The sequence below is a fragment of the Gallinula chloropus genome, assembly GCF_964237585.1.
Source record: "Gallinula chloropus genome assembly, chromosome: 3".
Taxonomy (NCBI): Eukaryota; Metazoa; Chordata; class Aves; order Gruiformes; family Rallidae; genus Gallinula; species Gallinula chloropus.
Genome location: NC_140087.1, coordinates 76,969,235 through 76,986,589, shown reverse-complemented (window position 1 = coordinate 76,986,589; position 17,355 = coordinate 76,969,235). Strand labels below are relative to the sequence as shown.

The following is a 17,355-nucleotide window of genomic DNA, read 5'->3' as shown; positions in this document are numbered from 1 at the left end:
TTTACTAGGACCTCAGTTATGTGATGTAAAACCTCTAGCAGGATATAGAGAAGAAACTTAAACAATCCACTTTATACCTGGACTTTGAAGTGTAAGTGGAACATGCTTGAAGGAAAAACTGGTAATAGCTAAACCTGTGTTTTAGCACAATTGAGGTCGAGCTTTTATGTCAAAAGGTATGGTTGTGTGACTGATTTCAGATGATACACTGAATTCTTAATCCTTCTAGCACCTGGGAGACTGTTAGAAATGCCAGGGTGTTGGTTTGAGATGGATAGCTTAGTATTAAGCAACAGTAACTTTGGGGTAATCTTTTAGAAGCCATTCTTAACAACTGATAATGAACTCTTACGCCAGATGTCCCATGCATGTTCTGTTTCTTTGTCCTTCCCCTCCACACAGCTGAGAAGCCAGTAGTAAAATAAAGTATATATGAATGTTCAGTTCAGTTCATGTTTTCTTTATATTTAGTTCCTATCTTTATTGCTCACCTGTCTGAGATGGTGAGTACCTATAGGCAGTGAATATAGTGATACACACTTAGAAACTGTTCATAAACACTAAGTGCTCTTCTAATTTGTCCCTTGAACAAATTCCACAGTCAGTATCCAATTCAGCACGAGATGTTCACCTCCAGTTGCATACTGAACTTCCTAAGACAAGACAGTGGGCACGCTATATGTATGTTTAGTAGTTTGCATAGTATTGAATCAGAACAATTTAGGTTGGAAGGATCCTCTGAAGGTAAATTGGTCCCCTCTTTTGGTCAGAGTAGGGAGAGTTCAGATCAAGCTGTTGAATCTGGAGCTTCCTGTAAAGGCTGGCCTGCCACAATTGCTCCACTTGCTAAGTGTTGGACTGTTCTTTGCTCTGTCCTTGACCATCCAGCTTTTCTGGGCCCTGTTAACTTCCAGGGCTGTTTTACCTGAGAACTTTCCAAGCAGACCTTGAAAAAGCCAAAATCTACTTGGGTTGCTGTAATTCTACTATTCATCTTGCTTGTTTCCCTCAGGATCTTAAATTCCACTAACCCATGGTTGCTGCAGCCAAGCCTACCATTGGCTTTCATATCCCTGGCCACCTTTTCCATATTTTTGAGTAACAGGTCTAGCAGAAAACATCTTAGGCCTGATACTGATCACTGATACCAAGAAGTTCTCTATCACACTCTAATGCCTGAACTGCTTACGTTCCACCTCGTTGCCCTTCCAGGAGATCTCAGAATAGTTAGAATCTCTCATGAGAATAAGAGTTAAGAGATTTTTATCTAACAGTTGCCTACCATATCACCCTTGTTCTCCCCTGATCCCTACCTATGAGATTTTAATTATCTTCAAACCACTCCTTCATGTAAGGCATGATTTCTCCCCTTCTAACCTGTCCTTCCTAAAGTGTCTGTATCCTTTCGTTGCTGCATTCTAGTCATACATGGTGTCCCACCCTGTCTCTCTAATTCCAGAGAGATCATAGCTCTGCAATTCCCTGTAGGTTACTGGTTCCTTCTGCTTTGTGTGCCATGTTTGCTCGTGTACAGGCTGTGCTGTAATCCTATAAACTTGTTTATTTGCTGGAAGCAGTGCTGGAAAACTTCCCTGTTAGTCTTTTATATAAGCATAAAAAGTGGGTGAAAATATTATAAAGGAAATAGAGGGAAAATAAGGAGAACAAACCATGCATGAGACTTGAGGTAAAAGACAAATGGCTATTGATTTTTCTTTTATAAAGCATGGGGGTTTTTTAATGGTTTAGCTTATTTACACATGCTCAGCATCAAAAGCATAGCCTGCTACTAAGTGGAGACAGAAGTTGGCTGCTGTGCTGGTTGTCACTGATACTGAGCTGCTGGGTTTTGGTTTTTTTTAACCTTAGGATGAATTGATGACGACAAAGAGAAGCTATGAGGATCAGTTAAGTATGATGAGTGACCACCTCTGCAGTATGAATGAAACCTTAACTAAACAAAGGGAAGAAATTGATACACTAAAAATGACTAGTAAGGTAAGTTCTGGGTGCTGACACTAGGCCCTGGCTGCAGCTAGGAGATCTGTGGGTTGATTTTGGCATTTCCTGTGGCACAGGTACCCTTATTAAAGGGTACGTTAATGAACCAATTCACAAGTGTTAGTTCTTAGTCTCTGGCCAATTGGAAACAACACTCCAAACCTGCTCCTGCATGTTTTGGTGAAGAAAAGAGTCTTGCAGAGCATACAGGTGGGAATGAACAAACTCTTCATGTCACTGTTTCAAAGCAGGCTTTCAGAGTGTACCCTCTGTTTCTGTATGGTGAAAATGGAATTCTTTGCAAATCTGTCTAGTTGATGGCTGGTGTTTATGACTCCCCTTGGTAAGGAGTGCCCTTCCTGCACTCTTCCCTCAGTTGCAGCATGCTCTGTTCTTGGCTGCTATTGTTTTTCTCTGTTTCATTTTGATATTCTAGCTTGTCTGTCTCACGTTGAAACGTGCTGCTTACATTCTTCTGTGAACTCAAAATGCATACTTAGACTCCTTGCTTGGAGAAGAATTTACTTATCAGAAACAAATTTATTACTTGATGATGAAAAAAGCACAAGGCAGCTGTTTTAAGCAGTCAGCAAATTAACCACAGTGTATCTTACTCTGACTGTTCTAGGGAGGGACATATACTGTGAAGGTTTTTACTCTTCACTTGTCTGGCTATGAAACTAATAAGATATCACTATTCTCCTTAATTGTGGAATGTGTGCATGCAAGCAAATTTCACCAAAGGCTTACAAAAAGAAAAGGTTAAAATAAAAATCCATGTTTTGATTAAAGGTCCTGTGATGGTGACTTATTTTTGGAGTAAACTCTCTGCCCTTGTATAGAACTGTTTTTCTTCAGATTATTTTAACTTGGCATTACAATCTTCAAAATGACTTTTTAGTGTGTAAAGCTTTGTGTTTTTGGAGGGAAGCTCTTGGCTGCATACTGATCATAGCACTTCTTGTTTTTATAAATGCTTTCTGGAATTTTTCACTTGTCATACTTTCAACACTTTAAGTGGTACCTCTGTAAGGAGGTAGTTCAGCATCTCACAACAGCAGACACGGACTTGCAAATGTTACCAAATGAAGAGGTGATTTGGCTGAAAGTAAAACAAAGCATTCAAGCCATTACCTTCTGGAGCTGTGAGATTAAAATGAATGTTGTCTTCAAGAAAATAGGAAGGCACAGAAGTGCTAGCAAGTAACTATTGCACAAAGGTTTATTTTAAACTGCACCTTTGCTTTGTGGAGTTGTTGCAAGTCAAATGTGAGTTGGTTATCTGTAGAACAAACTCTTTACTACGCTAGGAATATTTGGTATAGACCAAGTTAAAGGTAAGTTTGGAACAAAATGATAGGGTGGGAGGGTTGATTTTTTTAATATGAGGTAAGGTTTGTATTTGAAGTATCACTTAGAGGTGAATTGTGATTTGACTTGCCTTTGCTGCCTTAGAATTGAGCTTCTTGGAAAGCAATGCAAATGTCTTTTTTTTTCCAGAGGTTTTGATTGAAGTAAGGTACTGTTGTACCTTGTCCTTTACTGCCAATGCTTTTTTAAAGTATGTGATGCTTTCCTCTCTTATGCCTGGAAAGATAGAGGGATTTTTCAAAGCAAGCAGTTACAAGCTTCCATTTCTGCAAGCCTATGGATTGTTTGTTCTCAGTGTGACTGTACTTCTTTGCTGTAGGCATAAATTATCAGATGTCAGATTTTTATATCTTGTCAGTCTAGATTTTTATCTGAATTACATGTTCTGTCCACTTGTTTCTTGTTGCAGGGAAATTCTAAAAAGAACAAAAATCGATAGCTTGTAGCTAATCAACTGTCTTCAGAAGCTGCTGCTGCACAGGATGCAGATAGTGAATGTTCATTGTCCAATTCCTGTGTGTTCCAGGAAGCAGTGAGTGGTATTGGGTCTACTAAAAACGGATTTGGTGCTGTAAATGGGCTTTAAAAAATATTTAGAAACTTGTAACAAATAGAACTCAATGTCGGCTCTCAACCAGGAAAAACACATTCTGGATAATTTATATAGTAATTCCCTTCAGTTTTTACTGTGCATTTTTTAAAAACAAGGTTTTAATTTCATGGAATAACTTCAGATTTGGTATATTTTCAGATATGGTTGTGTGTTAACCGATTTGATCAGTGCGGTAGCTGTCTACTTTTTGAGTTACACATTCACATTTTCAACATGTGTACATTCCTTTACTTGCTAATAACAGTTTAAAAACTAGTTTATTGAGACCTTGGCCATGCAAGCTGTGCAGTTACTGTAAATGTATGACTTCTGTTGTCAGCCCTTTTGAATGAATTGGAATTGTGGCTTTCTATAAATTCACACAAGTAAATGGGATCTTTGGTTTTTAGACTGCAATAGTGAAAACTTTTGCAGCTTGTATTTGGCACTTTGGATTTTAAAGTAAATAGCACAAATAGCTGAATTGGGATAATTCTGTGAAATTACTTTAAGACTTTACTGAAGCATTTTGTTTACACATAGATGTACATATTGGTTGAAATAACTGTTTAAAGCTAGCAGAAATTGTGGTTGTAACTTGCCCCAGCGAGTGAAACAGTATGTGTGTAGAATAGATCAGCTTGCTAAGCTCTTTTACAGTACAAAACATGAAATATGTAGACAATTAAAAAATCTGAATTTGGAAAAAGTCTTCATTGAATCAACTCCTGATGGATTCACTGGGGGGGGGATGCACATGGCTTTTCCTGTGTTTGGGAAGTTTGTGAACTTTAGGCCTCTCAAGAAGATATATTTTTCTTTTGGTGAAGTCACAGAAGTTTTACAGCATCGTTTTGGGGTTTTAATTATGAGTCAGATGCTGTGCTGCTCCGCACTTTACACTGATCTTCTGTCCCATAATTTACATTATGGCACTTACTTCTCCCAAAAGGGTTTCCTCTGATAGCAGTTGTGTCGATATGTATTATTAGTATGGAATAATAAAATCAGTTACATGAAACCAGCTTGACTTATTTTTACTGCTTTCTTCTGGTTAACACCCAGGTTGCACAGTGTGGTGTTGTGTTGAGATGTTAACAGGTATTAAGGCCGGTGAGGTGAGCTTAAGTAATCAGACAAGTCTACTTACTCTTGGTAGCACTTTCTCTGTGGGCCAGGCAGCATGTCTGTACCTAATGCTGCAGCATGCAAAATACACAGACTCCATGTCAGTGTTTCTCACTTTCTTCTCTGCTCAAAGGCAACCAACCATCCAATCTGGATTGATCCCAACTGTGGAATTCTTCTGATACGGTGTCTCCTTTCGTGTCCATAATCATTTTGTCACTAAACCTGGAGGGGATGGGAGAGGAGATGGGGAGAAGAGCCTACGTGGATTTTTTTTTTTTTTTTTTTACTAGCATCATGTTGAACATGGCCCTAATGAGGGTTGGGAAGTATTTACTTGTTCTCTAACCACTGAATAGAAACAGCTCCAGATTCAGCTGTTTCAGTGAGGGTTGGCAGCTAATTGCGTTTCTCCAGTTCTTTTGAAACTGCCTTTTTTGAGGCCTTTCATCTTGCTAATTCAGTTACTTTAATTCTCTGAATCAGATTGCTGAACTTGTTACTGATGCTACTTAGGTGACTGCATTCAGAAAGAGGTTTTGCTTAGGATGTTGTTGACAGGCTGAAGTAGAAATATGCTTTGAAGGTTGAGTGGTTAAATATACTGGTTGGATTTTTTACAATAGGGTATACCCAAACAAAAACTTGAATTAATATAGAATATATAGGCATTTAGGTACAATTCCAATGTAGTTTATCAGATTTTTTTTCCTTGCAGTTTCTATTTGGCAATGTATTTGGGTGTTCTCACCAATCAGCAGCAAATATGCTCAGGAAGAGTCAGTTTTGATCATGCAAGGTTTTCAAGGAAATGCTTTTCAAGTAAGTTCCAGCCAATAGTAAAGTACTGATACAACAAACCAACCAACCAAACAAAAAATGAAAGAAATCAAACATTTTTCTTACACTGTAGTACTAATGCTACAAAGGGGAGTAGTATTACTGCATTTAATTTGGTGGCATTATGAACTGGAACAAGTGGAAATGCCTGGCTAGGTTGTGGTTATCTGCTAACCAGGTGGTTCTGGATCACTTCCTGAGTATCTCAAAGGTTTTTAGATACTTAAGTCGTTACTGTACAATGCTATGCTAATAAGAAGCTGAAGGCTGTCTTCAATGTTGTGGTGAGGAAGTCATAGAATCATCATAGAATGGTCTGGGTTGGAAGGGACCCCAAGGATCAGAGAGTTCCAACCCCCTTGCCACAGGCAGGGCCAACAACCTCCAGGTCTGGATCTACACAAGGTTGCCCAGGGCCCCATCCAACCTGGCCTTGAAAGTCATCTTTGAGACGAAGATTTCCTCAATATGAATTTTAATTACTTTGTCTGTAGGGAATGGTCTGTGCAGATTATTGTAAAATGCACAGAATTTGGATGAAGAAATTGTACTAGTACTGGAATTTAATATTCAAAAATGTACAATGTGAATACTTGACTTTCTATTCAATCAGGATACTAAAGGCAAACTGTTGTAAAGCAGGAAAAACTTTTAGAACAATACAGTGTGAAACAAGGCTTAAAGAAAAATCTTAATGCTAATTAATTTTTGTAATAGACAATTCATTGTAACACACAAGTTCTTAAAGCATTTTTGGAGTGCTTAATTCATTTCTCCATGATGGTGGACACCTCATGAATGTTCATAATGCTTACACTCATTGGTAAGAGACCGATTCAGCTAACAGCACTACTATTAATAGTTTTAATTATTTGATCTTCAAAAATTCTTTTTGAACTTCTGTGCTATCACTCTTAAATATTTCAGAACGTTTGGCTATCCTGATTTCTGAAAATACATTCCCACTAACTACTCTGTGTGTTCAAAATAGGTACTTGCAATAAAAACAAGAATTAATTTCACTTCAAGATTGTCCTTCTAAGAACTACTGCTGCTTGAGGTTTGAAAGTACTTGGAAAGCACCAAATACTTTGGCTATTTTAAAAGACCTTAAGCCTTTACAGGTCAGAGGTTTCTCTGTCTAAAACATTATCTTCTGAGTCAGTAGTCTTAGGCTGACATTTCATTGGTATTAAAAACATGCAATTAATTTTAATTATGTGTATAGCTATACATCTGTGCTTTAAATTAGAGTTGTTTGGGCCTGGAACAGGCTACCCAGGGAAGTGATTGGATCACCATCCCCAGATGTGTTTAAAGAAAGGGTAGATGAGGTACTTAGGGATAGGACAGGAATGATGATCTTAAAGGTCTTTTCCAACCTTGTGATTCTGTGATAAATAATGATCATCTCAAGTGTTGTTTTTAAAAATGTTGTGTGTAATGTCTTTTTGCTAACTGCTTCAGATTCATTCATAAGCAGGTCAATGTTTCCTGTGATACTGGTGCCAGAAACTTCACGAGATGCGATCTACGGGCGCTGCCAGCAGTGCCAGTATCACAGCTGAACAATTTTCCTTTCCCGTCTCTGTTGAAATGCATTACCTACTGATACAGGGTATTCTTTCTCTCTACCAATCCAGCTCTACTTCAAATTTGTATTTGTAATCCTGTTGGTCTTTCTAATCTACCTTCCCTCACTGACAATGACTTGAATTTTTGGTGGGGAAAGGTCTTTGTCACAGTGTTTCCTTGATGTTGACTTCAGGCACAGCAGGGTTGTCCTGTTCAGCAGCACTCACTACACCCTCAAAGAACAAATCTGCTCTGACATCCAGGACACCAGCTGCAAACAGGAAAGGAGTTCTATTTTTTTTTCCACCTATCATGAGACTAGATGGGTTTTTACTGGCTTGGTTCAGTAATCTGAACTTTTAAAAAATATAAATCCAACAATATATTAAACTTTGGAGAACCATCTGATCCTGTAAAGTGGGCAAACCTGTGGTTCTTTAATAGGGTATGCGTGTAGGGTAACTTGAGAGCTCTATCTTAGCAACAGCCAGGTCATAATAAAAATAAAGCTTTGTGCAGTAAAGAATTTAATTGCTACCAGAGGTCTGATTACTTCCTCCCACAAAGGCTTGATGCTGCTCTTACTAAGAACGCTTGTTGTGTCTTACTCTGTTTTCTGCTTCTGTTACTACTTGCAGTATTAACTCAGCAGTGAATTGAAACCATGTTTGTTTAAAGAGGCCATGTTTGCCCTAATGCTTGAATATTTTGTTTAATCAGAGTTAAAAACTTGTTTTAAGGACAATTGTCTCCACAGGACTGTCAGCAGGGTTAGAGATGGGGATAGAGGAGAGCTTTTGTGGGGTCCTTTATAAACCAAAGCCTGACTAGGGCTATGGAATCCAGCACATGGAAACTTGCCTGAGGGCAGTTTGCATTGTCTGCCTCTGCTGCCTGTGTAGGCAGCTTTGGGCACGTCAGTGCTCATTCAGGATCACTTGGCTTCTTACAGAGGAGTGCAAATACTTGCAGTGCTGCAATACTGAGGTTACACAGCTGAGCTGCAAAATAAGAGGGCATGATTCCCATGGTATGTTGCCATGCTAACAGCCCTAGTTTTAAACGTCTTACATGCAAAATTGGAGCGATAACAGCAGAAATCATGCTTTAATTGCACTGGTTTTAACTGTAATTCACTTTGTAACATCAAAACTTTATAAACTGATGAGGTCCTACCCAAGGAAGTAGCCTTTGAAATTAAGGCCTGGTGTCAAAATTGTGTTTCTGGTCTTCTGTAAAAAATGACACTTGGTTCTGAGATGAGTTGAAGCTGAACTGTGAAACTGAAGAGTTCAGGTCATTTCATAGAATCACAGAATCCCCTGAGTTGGATCATCGAGGCCAGCTCCTGACTCCACCCAGGACCAGCCAAGTCAGCATGGGACTGAGCGTATCATCCAGATGGTTCTTGAACTCAGCCAAGCTTGGTGCTGTGACCATCTCTCTGGGGAGCCTGTACCAGTGCCCAACCAGCCTCTCAGTAAAGGGCCTCTTCCTAATAGCCAACCTAAACCTCCCCTGGCACAGCATCATGCTGTTCCCATGAATTCTATCCCTGGTCACCAAAGAGAGATCAGTACCTGCCCCTTTTCTCCCCCTCATCATGAAGCCATAGAACATGATGAGGTTTCTCTTCAGCCTCTTCCAGGCTGTACAAGCCAAGAGACTTCAGCCTCTCCTGGTAAGTATTCAACTCCAAACCTTTACCTCAAGCACTATGGATTATTTCATGAGCTGAAGCAGAAGCTAGTCTGTGCTAGTATGGAGCACTTTGCAAACTTTGTGTGTATAATGTTTATTGCTTCTGGAATGAGTATGGGGGGACCTTAAATCTCCACACATGCCCATTTCTGCTGCGGAAAGAGCCTCTATCTTTATCTGCCCTCCCTCTAAAGCTTCAAGTTTCCTTCCTCTATGCTGTTTTTCAGCTGGGATAAAGTTAACTTTCACAGGAAGCTGGGAGAAGACATAGCTAGGACAGATGACCCAAATTAGCTGGAATATTCCATACTGTATGATGTCATGCTAGTATATGGGATGGGGGGGTGGAGTGGGATGACATGACCACCTGGGCATCGGGTTCCAGGTGGTGACCGAATTGCATTATGTATCATCCAGTTTATATGTTCTAAGAGTTGCTGCTGTTATTTTCCCCTCCCTGTGCAGTCCCAGTAAACTCCTTATCCCAACCCACAAGTTTCACCTTTTTCTTCCCATTCTCCTCCCCATCCCACCCAGGCAGGGAACAGTGAGCGAGCTGGGGCTGGACTGTGGCATTTGGACTTAGAAGGCTTCAATTTGTGCTTAAATGGGAAATGCAGAACACATTTTTTCCAAGAAAAAAATTATTTCAGTGAAAAAGTTAGCTTGAAAAAGGCTGAGCTGAGAACTTCCTCTTCATTAACTGCAGCTTTTGGCATAAGGAGCTGCTCTACTGCTGGAGCTGGTGCTGCACCCCTTCTGTGCCTTTTTCTTAGTGACTTTCAAACGGCATGTAGTGTATGGCATGTCAGGCACAGCAAGTATTCACCTTGGGAGGTGGAGAATCAATTTTGCCAGAAGTTTCTTTTGAGATCTGCAAAGTCTGGTTCATTTTTCATCCAAATGAGTAGACAAGAACAAGGGTCTCTCACCTTACTCATATAACCTAAGAGGCCTAGAGCATTTGGAGCCACTGAGCACTCTCCCTCTCTCAAGGACAGGGAGGTGCTTGTCCCTCTCCACTCTGCCCTCATGAGGCCCCAGCTGGAGTACTGTGTCCAGATCTGGGGCCCCCAATACAAGAAAGTTGTGGAACTGTTGGAGAGGGTTCAGAGGAGGCCACGAGGACGATCAGAGGGCTGGAGCACCTCCCCTACAAAGAGAGACTGAGTGAGCTGGGCTTGTTCAGCCTAGAGAAGAGAAGGCTGTGGGGGGACCTCATTGCAGCCTTCCAGTCCCTGAAGGGAGCAGAGAAACAGGAGGGGAATCAGCTTTTTAAAAGGGCAGACAATGGCAGGACAAGGGGGAATGGATTGAAGCTAAAGGAGGGAAGGTTTAGATTAGATATTGGGGGGAAATTCTTTACAGAGAGGGTGGTGAGGTGCTGGAACTGGCTGCCCAGAGAGGTGTTGGATGCCCCATCCCTGGAGATGTTGAAGGCCAGGTTGGGTGGGGCCCTGGGCAACCTTGTGTAGATCCAGGCCTGGAGGCTGGTGTCCCTGCCTGTGGCAGGGGGGTTGGAACTCTCTGATCCTTGGGGTCCCTTCCAACCCAGACCATTCTATGACTCTACGATCCCAAAGCATGCAGAAACTTCACAAATACATTCCTTACTGCCTCCAGCTCTAAAGACCATTGTGGGTTGAAAACTATTAAGCTATACATTCTCTAAATAAATTCCCAACCCAGATCATTCTGTAATTTTATGAAAAGGAAGACAGTGAGTATGCTAAATCTCTAACCAATTTCTAAGTAGTATATAAACTCAACTTTTGCTTTAGCAAACATATTAACTATATTTGCAAATAGTGAATAGCAGTAGTACTAAGCGAAAAATTAATTCCTTGAATGATCAGGAGAGCAGAATTTGACTCTTAATTTTGCATTTTGTTTTGAATTCTCAGTTAAGATGGACTTTTGCAGGAATTCTTGCTAAAATAAAAGGCAAAGCAGCAGAGAAAAGTTTTAAAATAAGTCCAGAAACAAGTCCTCCCATCTCAAGAATATTAGGATCCAGCATGATACGAACTGGCGGGTTTCACTTTTGCCAAAATACTCATGGACAGTAAATCTAAAAAGTTTAATATACTGCAAATCATGTTAACAGCAACGTAAACTGTCTTTGGTGGTGTTGTAAGATGTTGTATGAGTTTAATAACCGCCTGTAGCAAGATATAATGCTGTATCCTTATGTGAATTGCTCTTCAAAGTGAGTTTGCAGTAGACATAATTTTAATAGTTCTGATTTGTTCTGTATATGCCATTTATTAAGGTCAAATTATAGTAAGGACTTTTAAAGCTCAGTATCATTTTTTTTTCTCCTTCCTCTGTTTCTTGGGTTTATATTGCACTAGACTATTTTGGAGGAAGGGACAATGACAGCAGAATTTACTGGAGAAGAACAGTCTTGTCTTGAAATTGTACACAGTTGTCTTGGTAAGGGAAAAATCTAATCTAGTTTTAGACCTCGATAAGGAGATAGGATAGGAGAAATGAATACCCTTCCCACTTGGAAACCATTAGAAAGGGCTAATGTGGAAGGTAAGAGGCAAGGAGATCTGTTGAGTGTTGTGCATGAGTACCTGAAGGACTCATTTTGGAGCATGTAGAAATGAGAAAATACTTTTATTTCCCGTCTCTTTGGTAAAGCAGGAGGTGTTGATCTTCCCGCCCTCTCTGCCAAGAGGTTGGGTGTGCCCTGGGAGAAGACAGAAGAGTCACTGGGATGGATTGCAGAGGGAAGAGGTTGAGATCAGGTATTGGCGCTTCAAGTGCTACATTCTGAGATGAGGGTGGTGTGTGGAGCTACCTAATCCCAGCTCGCTGCTTTGTGGCCTGAGCCTGGGGGCCTCGGCTTGGCAGTGCTGTAGGCCTTGGCTTGGCAGTGCTGGAGGCCTTGGCTTGGCAGTGCTGGAGGCCTCGGCTGGGCAGTGCTGAAGAAGAAACGGATCTAAAGAGAGAAAAATGGAAATGTAACAATTCACTAGCTTGAAAATTACAGGTTAAATGATGGTGGAAAAATTCTGGACCATCAGAAGACTACCACTACCCTTTCTTTCCCCTCTCCTGTCTATGTGGAAGAGCCTAAATTCCCTCCTCTGTGAAGCATTGCTATCCCTGAGGCGATACTGAGATAGAAATAGGAATGGCAGCAAAATTCGGTCAGAAGCTGGTAGGTAGCAAGCCCTCAGGTGAAATGATGTGTTATCAATGTAAAATTAATTGGAAGCATAATTTTAACAACCTGTATCTTACCTGGTTTGAACTGATAAATGCTCGTGAACAAAGACCCAGTGAGCTATATAGGCTACTGGACTACTTTTTTTTTAAATTAAGATGATAAATTTTAAACTAAGAACAGCCAACTTTGTGTTTTCCTAGTGTAATTCTTGTTACAGCATTATGCTTGCAGAGGAATTTATTTCTGGGAAAACAAAGAAGTAGGATTGGTTAATTTTCAGGGAAAACATAAGAAAACTTTCCAGAGAAGATAAATAGGAGAAATGAAAGTAGTTTACAAAAGCACATCCTTCTTTATTGTCTTTAGAAGATGAGGGAAAGATCAACAATGCTGAAAAGCAGTGGAGCTAAAATGGATGGATGATGCTTTGCAAAGAATTCTGGATGCATTAGACAAGGAACTGGAGCTCACAGCTCTGAGTGAGCTGTTGTTACGGCTGATAGCTTTTTTGTATGGGTCGTTTGAATATCTGCAGTCCTTGGTAGCTCTGCTCCATGGCTCTGGGCACGTCCTAGAGGGTTTTCCACCTCTGGTATCTACACTCCAGAGACGTAACAGATAAGGAATTTCTATTACTTAAGATAATATGACTGTATTATCCTGTTGGTAATTAAGCTATTTTCCAAGCCTTGTGCTATACATCTTTGGAGAACTCCTCTGTCCAGAGGAACTTTGAAACATTGAATCGTAGAATCCTTTGAGCTGGAAGGGACCTCAAAGATCATCTAGTCCCAACCCCCCTGTCATGGGCGGGGACACCCTCCACTGAGGTAACCTGCCCTGTATTGGAGCTGGGAGGTGTTTGCTCTGAGAGGGCTCTGCAGAGGGTGAACAGAGGGCAATACTTGTCCTGGACTTGGACTCCCCACACTGCAGTTTGGTCTTCCTGTATCTTTGCTGTTTTCAGGAAGGCTTGGCAGTTTTGATGGCCTATCTTGAAAAAAAAAAAAAAAGTGATGCTTTACAAAGATCCATGGAGAGGGTGTTGTAAGTGCTGTCCTTCAGCATGGACAGAAATCTTTGCAGTTTTATGCTTTACAGAACCACTGGCTATCCCACCTCACACCATTTAACTTAACTTCAGAGAATGCTTTATCTGTCTGCTTCCAGTCTGCTTTATCATGACTTTCTGATGATGTAAGAACTTGTCTTAAGAATCTCACCAGCTTCTCAACCCATGGAAAATCAGCCTTGGCTCAGTCACATGGCAGTCTTGTATCCTTGCCAGAGGCTTCCAACCTGCTTTCTCCAATCCTGTTCCCCAAAAGGTCCTCATTGCCATAAAATAGCAGTAGTTTGATTTGGAATCTCCAGGTCTTTCAGTAGCTTGTCCTTCCTCACCCAGCTCTGATGGAAACTCATGGTTTTTTTCTGCTTGGTAGTCCACATGTGAAGTTCTTCCTGAAGGGTTCAGTCTCATCTTCCTTAAAACACAAGCACTTTTTAAATGTTCCTTTATGTGTCCCTTTCTTGGGACACCAAGAAGTCCTTTGTCCTTTTGTTTGACAATGTTTGCCCTTTTGGGGAGAGGAAGGTTGACACTGCAGAAAAGGAAATGGCTCTTCTGACTTAACTTAGGAAATCACCTCGGCTAAAGATCTAAGAAACCAGCAGGTTCATGTATCTGCTATAGGCTAAACGGCTGTGGAGTTCCACCCAGGCTCTCCAGCCAGCACAGTGCTAGCAGAGAGACATCTAGGAAGGGTGCAGACCTGAAGGTGATCTTGGAGTCCTCGTAGTCTACAGAGGTGTGAGGCTCCTCGAGAGGAAACTCTTTTGGAGGGTAAATCAGCTTAGGAAGGATCAGATTAAAGCTCTTCCCATGAAGCGTTGTCCTTTGAGCTCGGTTCTTTACGCTGTCAAAGATGTTGTCTATTCCCACTCTGTTCATTCCCTCACTTTTCAGTAGGTGGAGGGATGAGCTCTGCCATTTCCTAACCTCAGGAAAGGCACTACCTGCCTCTGTATACTGTGTGGACACAATTGTGACCAAATGCATGCACAATGTTGCCTTACTAATAATTGCAGTTCAGAAACTTTGGTGCCATATCTCACTAAAATGAAATCTCATTTTCATCAGGCTTCCCCACACCCCCATCCCTCCCTTCAGCATTTTGTGGTGCCTGGGGTAACTTCCTTGCTTCTCATTTGCGTGCAAACCCAATTAATGTGCTTGGAACACTCTTCAGCACTGTTTCAAATAAGACTGGGGCATGGTTGGGAAGAGCTGGGGGGGTATTTACCCCAACGACGTGTTGCTGGTCAGTGAAAGAATCACAGAATCACAGGAGTTGGAAGGGACCTCCAGAGATCATCAGGTCCAACCCCCCTGCCAAAGCAGGTTCCCTAGGATAAGTCGCACATGGAGGCATCCAGATGGGTCTTGAATATCTCCAGAGAAGGAGACTCCACACCCCCCTGGGCAGCCTGTGCCAGGGCTCTGTCACCCTCACTGGGAAAAAGTTCTTCCACATGTTGGTGCTGAACTTCCTGTGCTCCAACTTCCAGCCATTGCCCCTTGTCCTGTGCCCACAGACCACTGAGAAGGGGCTGGCCATTTCCCCCTGTGTCCCACAGGGCGTTCTGTCCCGTTATAACAACTACGAGAGACGGGACGGGGGATGCTGCCCTGCTGAAAGCTGTTTTCCCGTTTAAACGAGACGCCGTCAGTAGAATAGAGTCTCTGAACGGGGAGGGACAGGCCGACCCCGGGCACCGGCCGCCCGCCCCGCCCCGCCGCCGCTCCCCCCGCTCCCGGCCGGTGCCTGTTGCCGCCTCTCCCGGCGGCGGGCGGTCCCCCATGGCGGCGCCGAGACGGTGACTTACGGGTAAGAAAGAGGGCCCGGAGCTTCTGGAATGGGGAGGAAGGAGGTCGGGTGGTTTTGGCCCCGGGGAAGTTGGTTCCCGGGGATCGGAGCGGGGGATGGGGGCGCAGAGGGAGGGGGGCTCCTCGAAAGCGGCGTTTTCCCAGTAGCTGGAGGCAGAAGTGCGGGCTGGGACCGGGACGGTGGATGGGGCTGCTTTGTTTCGGTTTAAGAACGGGCTTTAAAAATACAGACATCTGTTCGGGTCTTTTTTCTACCCCCTTCCTTTTTCTTTTTCTCCCCCTGCTCTCCCCCTTCTCCCTTTTTTTTTTTCCCTTTCTTTTTCGATCTTTTTTCTTTTCCTATTTTTTCTTTTTTACTTTTTAATTTATTTTCTCCAAAGTAGGAGCAGTGAAAAGGAGATGGCCCTGCATGGGTCACTCGGAGCCTGGAAACTGATGTGGAAATCAGTGGGGTTTGGGTGACGGGCATCCCACAGGATTAAGTTCCCATGACTTTTTTTGTCTTGTTTGGGAGCAGACTGGGGGGAGCAAAAAGTTGGTTTGATTTTTTTGGCTTGTTCTTTGGTTTGTAGGGTTTGGTTTTTTTTTTTTTTTTCTCATTTAATACTCACACTGAAGTAAATTCCTAGAGCCTTTCTCCTACCTTCCCTGCGGTTCAGCTGGTGATGTTAAACGGTGCCCGTAGGCTGGGTGGTGTTTGTGACGGTTGCTGCAGAAATCTGTCCCCACTTGCACAGCGGGGCCCAGGGATTTGGGCAAACAACCGGAGCGGATGCAGAAGGATGTGCAGCTCTGGGCTGAGATGATTGGACTGCGCTTTACTTCATGCATAAGCCCTTGGTGCAAACTCTAGACATGGTATTTTAAGCATCCTGTAAGGGAGAAAGGATATAGAAAACTTTCACTTTCTGGCTTTAAATGCGGGCTCACTGAAAGGTGGCTTTTCAGTAAGGTTTCTTTTTAAGGATAGAGGTGTTGTAGCATTTGTGGTGGTTTGACCCTGGCTGGAGGCCAGACGCCCACCGAAGCCGCTCTGTCACTCCCCTTCTCAGCGGGAAAGGGGAGCAAATATATATTGAGAGGTACTTCTGCAATGTCTTATGGAAAATGCTGACTATGGTGTTTTATGAGACCCCAGTGAAAGTTACAAAAGCCTAGGGCTACCTTCCCCATGGTGATATTTTCTCTCCCAGGTGGAACACCCTAGAAACACTCATTGATTTCTCCACAAACAGGATGATTTCTCTTTTTTTTTTTTTGGGAGGGGAAGAGGAAGTGGTAATGACTGCTCTGAGGAGGAGGGAACAAGTTTTGGAACCTGAGGCTTTTAAATGTGAACTATTCACTTTTCAATTAACTTGCATTTCCCGGTCTGGAGGCTCTGCCACTTCTGTAAAAGAGAAGAAGGGAAAAAAACCGAAGCTGTGGACAAAACATTGCATTGTCTGGTTTAGTGCAGGGAAAACACACCTCCAGCCAGAGAAAGTGTTAGGAGAAAAGACTCTCTGCTTTCTCCACTGTACGTATGAGCAGAGGAGAACTTGGCACTGCGCTCCGTAACTTGTTGTAGTTGGGCACTGGAGTAGTTTGTACAACAGAGAATGTGTCTGGAGGTTATACTCAGCTGATGGTGTTGTACATCACTCTACTGGGAAATTCTGCCCAAAGCAGCCACAGGTCCTTGTCTCCTGCTTGGATCTGCTCAGATTTGATGGTTCTTCTTCGGCAGAGATAATAGGTTATTTTCTATGTCTTTCAAAATGATTGGGGTCTGTAAGCTTAATGGCCCAGGTTTTTGATGTTGCTGCTCAAATCAGTAAATAGCAAAGGAACATGAACTTTTTTCATGTGTGTGAATGTTGACTCCAACACGAAAAGAAGCACCCAATTGCCTGAACAGAGGCCAGTGTTTTACTCTGTGTGTTGGTAAACAAAGATTCCTCTAGTTCGCTGCTCCTTTTCTTGTGCTTTTGATTGGTATAAATATGAGCTGAGGTCACTTGCTTCAGAAAGCCGGGCTGCCCACACGTCTATCTTAGAAAGCTTTTGGAGAGGAACCCAAATGAAGCTTTTTTTTTT

At 42.3% G+C, this 17,355-nt stretch overlaps 1 protein-coding gene across 3 annotated transcripts in view; it reads left to right on the top strand.

Annotated features, from left to right (window-relative positions):
* Positions 1-3,943, top strand: part of PPP1R21 (protein phosphatase 1 regulatory subunit 21) — a gene marked incomplete at its 5' end in the record, with an annotated part of 32,701 nt that extends 28,758 nt beyond the window's left edge. For all 3 annotated transcript variants that reach the window (XM_084261255.1, XM_084261254.1, XM_084261253.1), the window contains 2 exons: positions 1,870-1,998; positions 3,782-3,943. In XM_084261255.1, coding sequence (XP_084117381.1) covers positions 1,870-1,998; positions 3,782-3,811 — 159 coding nt within the window. In that variant the 3' untranslated portion in view covers positions 3,812-3,943. The remainder of the gene's footprint in view (positions 1-1,869; positions 1,999-3,781) is intronic.
* Between the last annotated feature and the right edge of the window lie 13,412 nt (positions 3,944-17,355).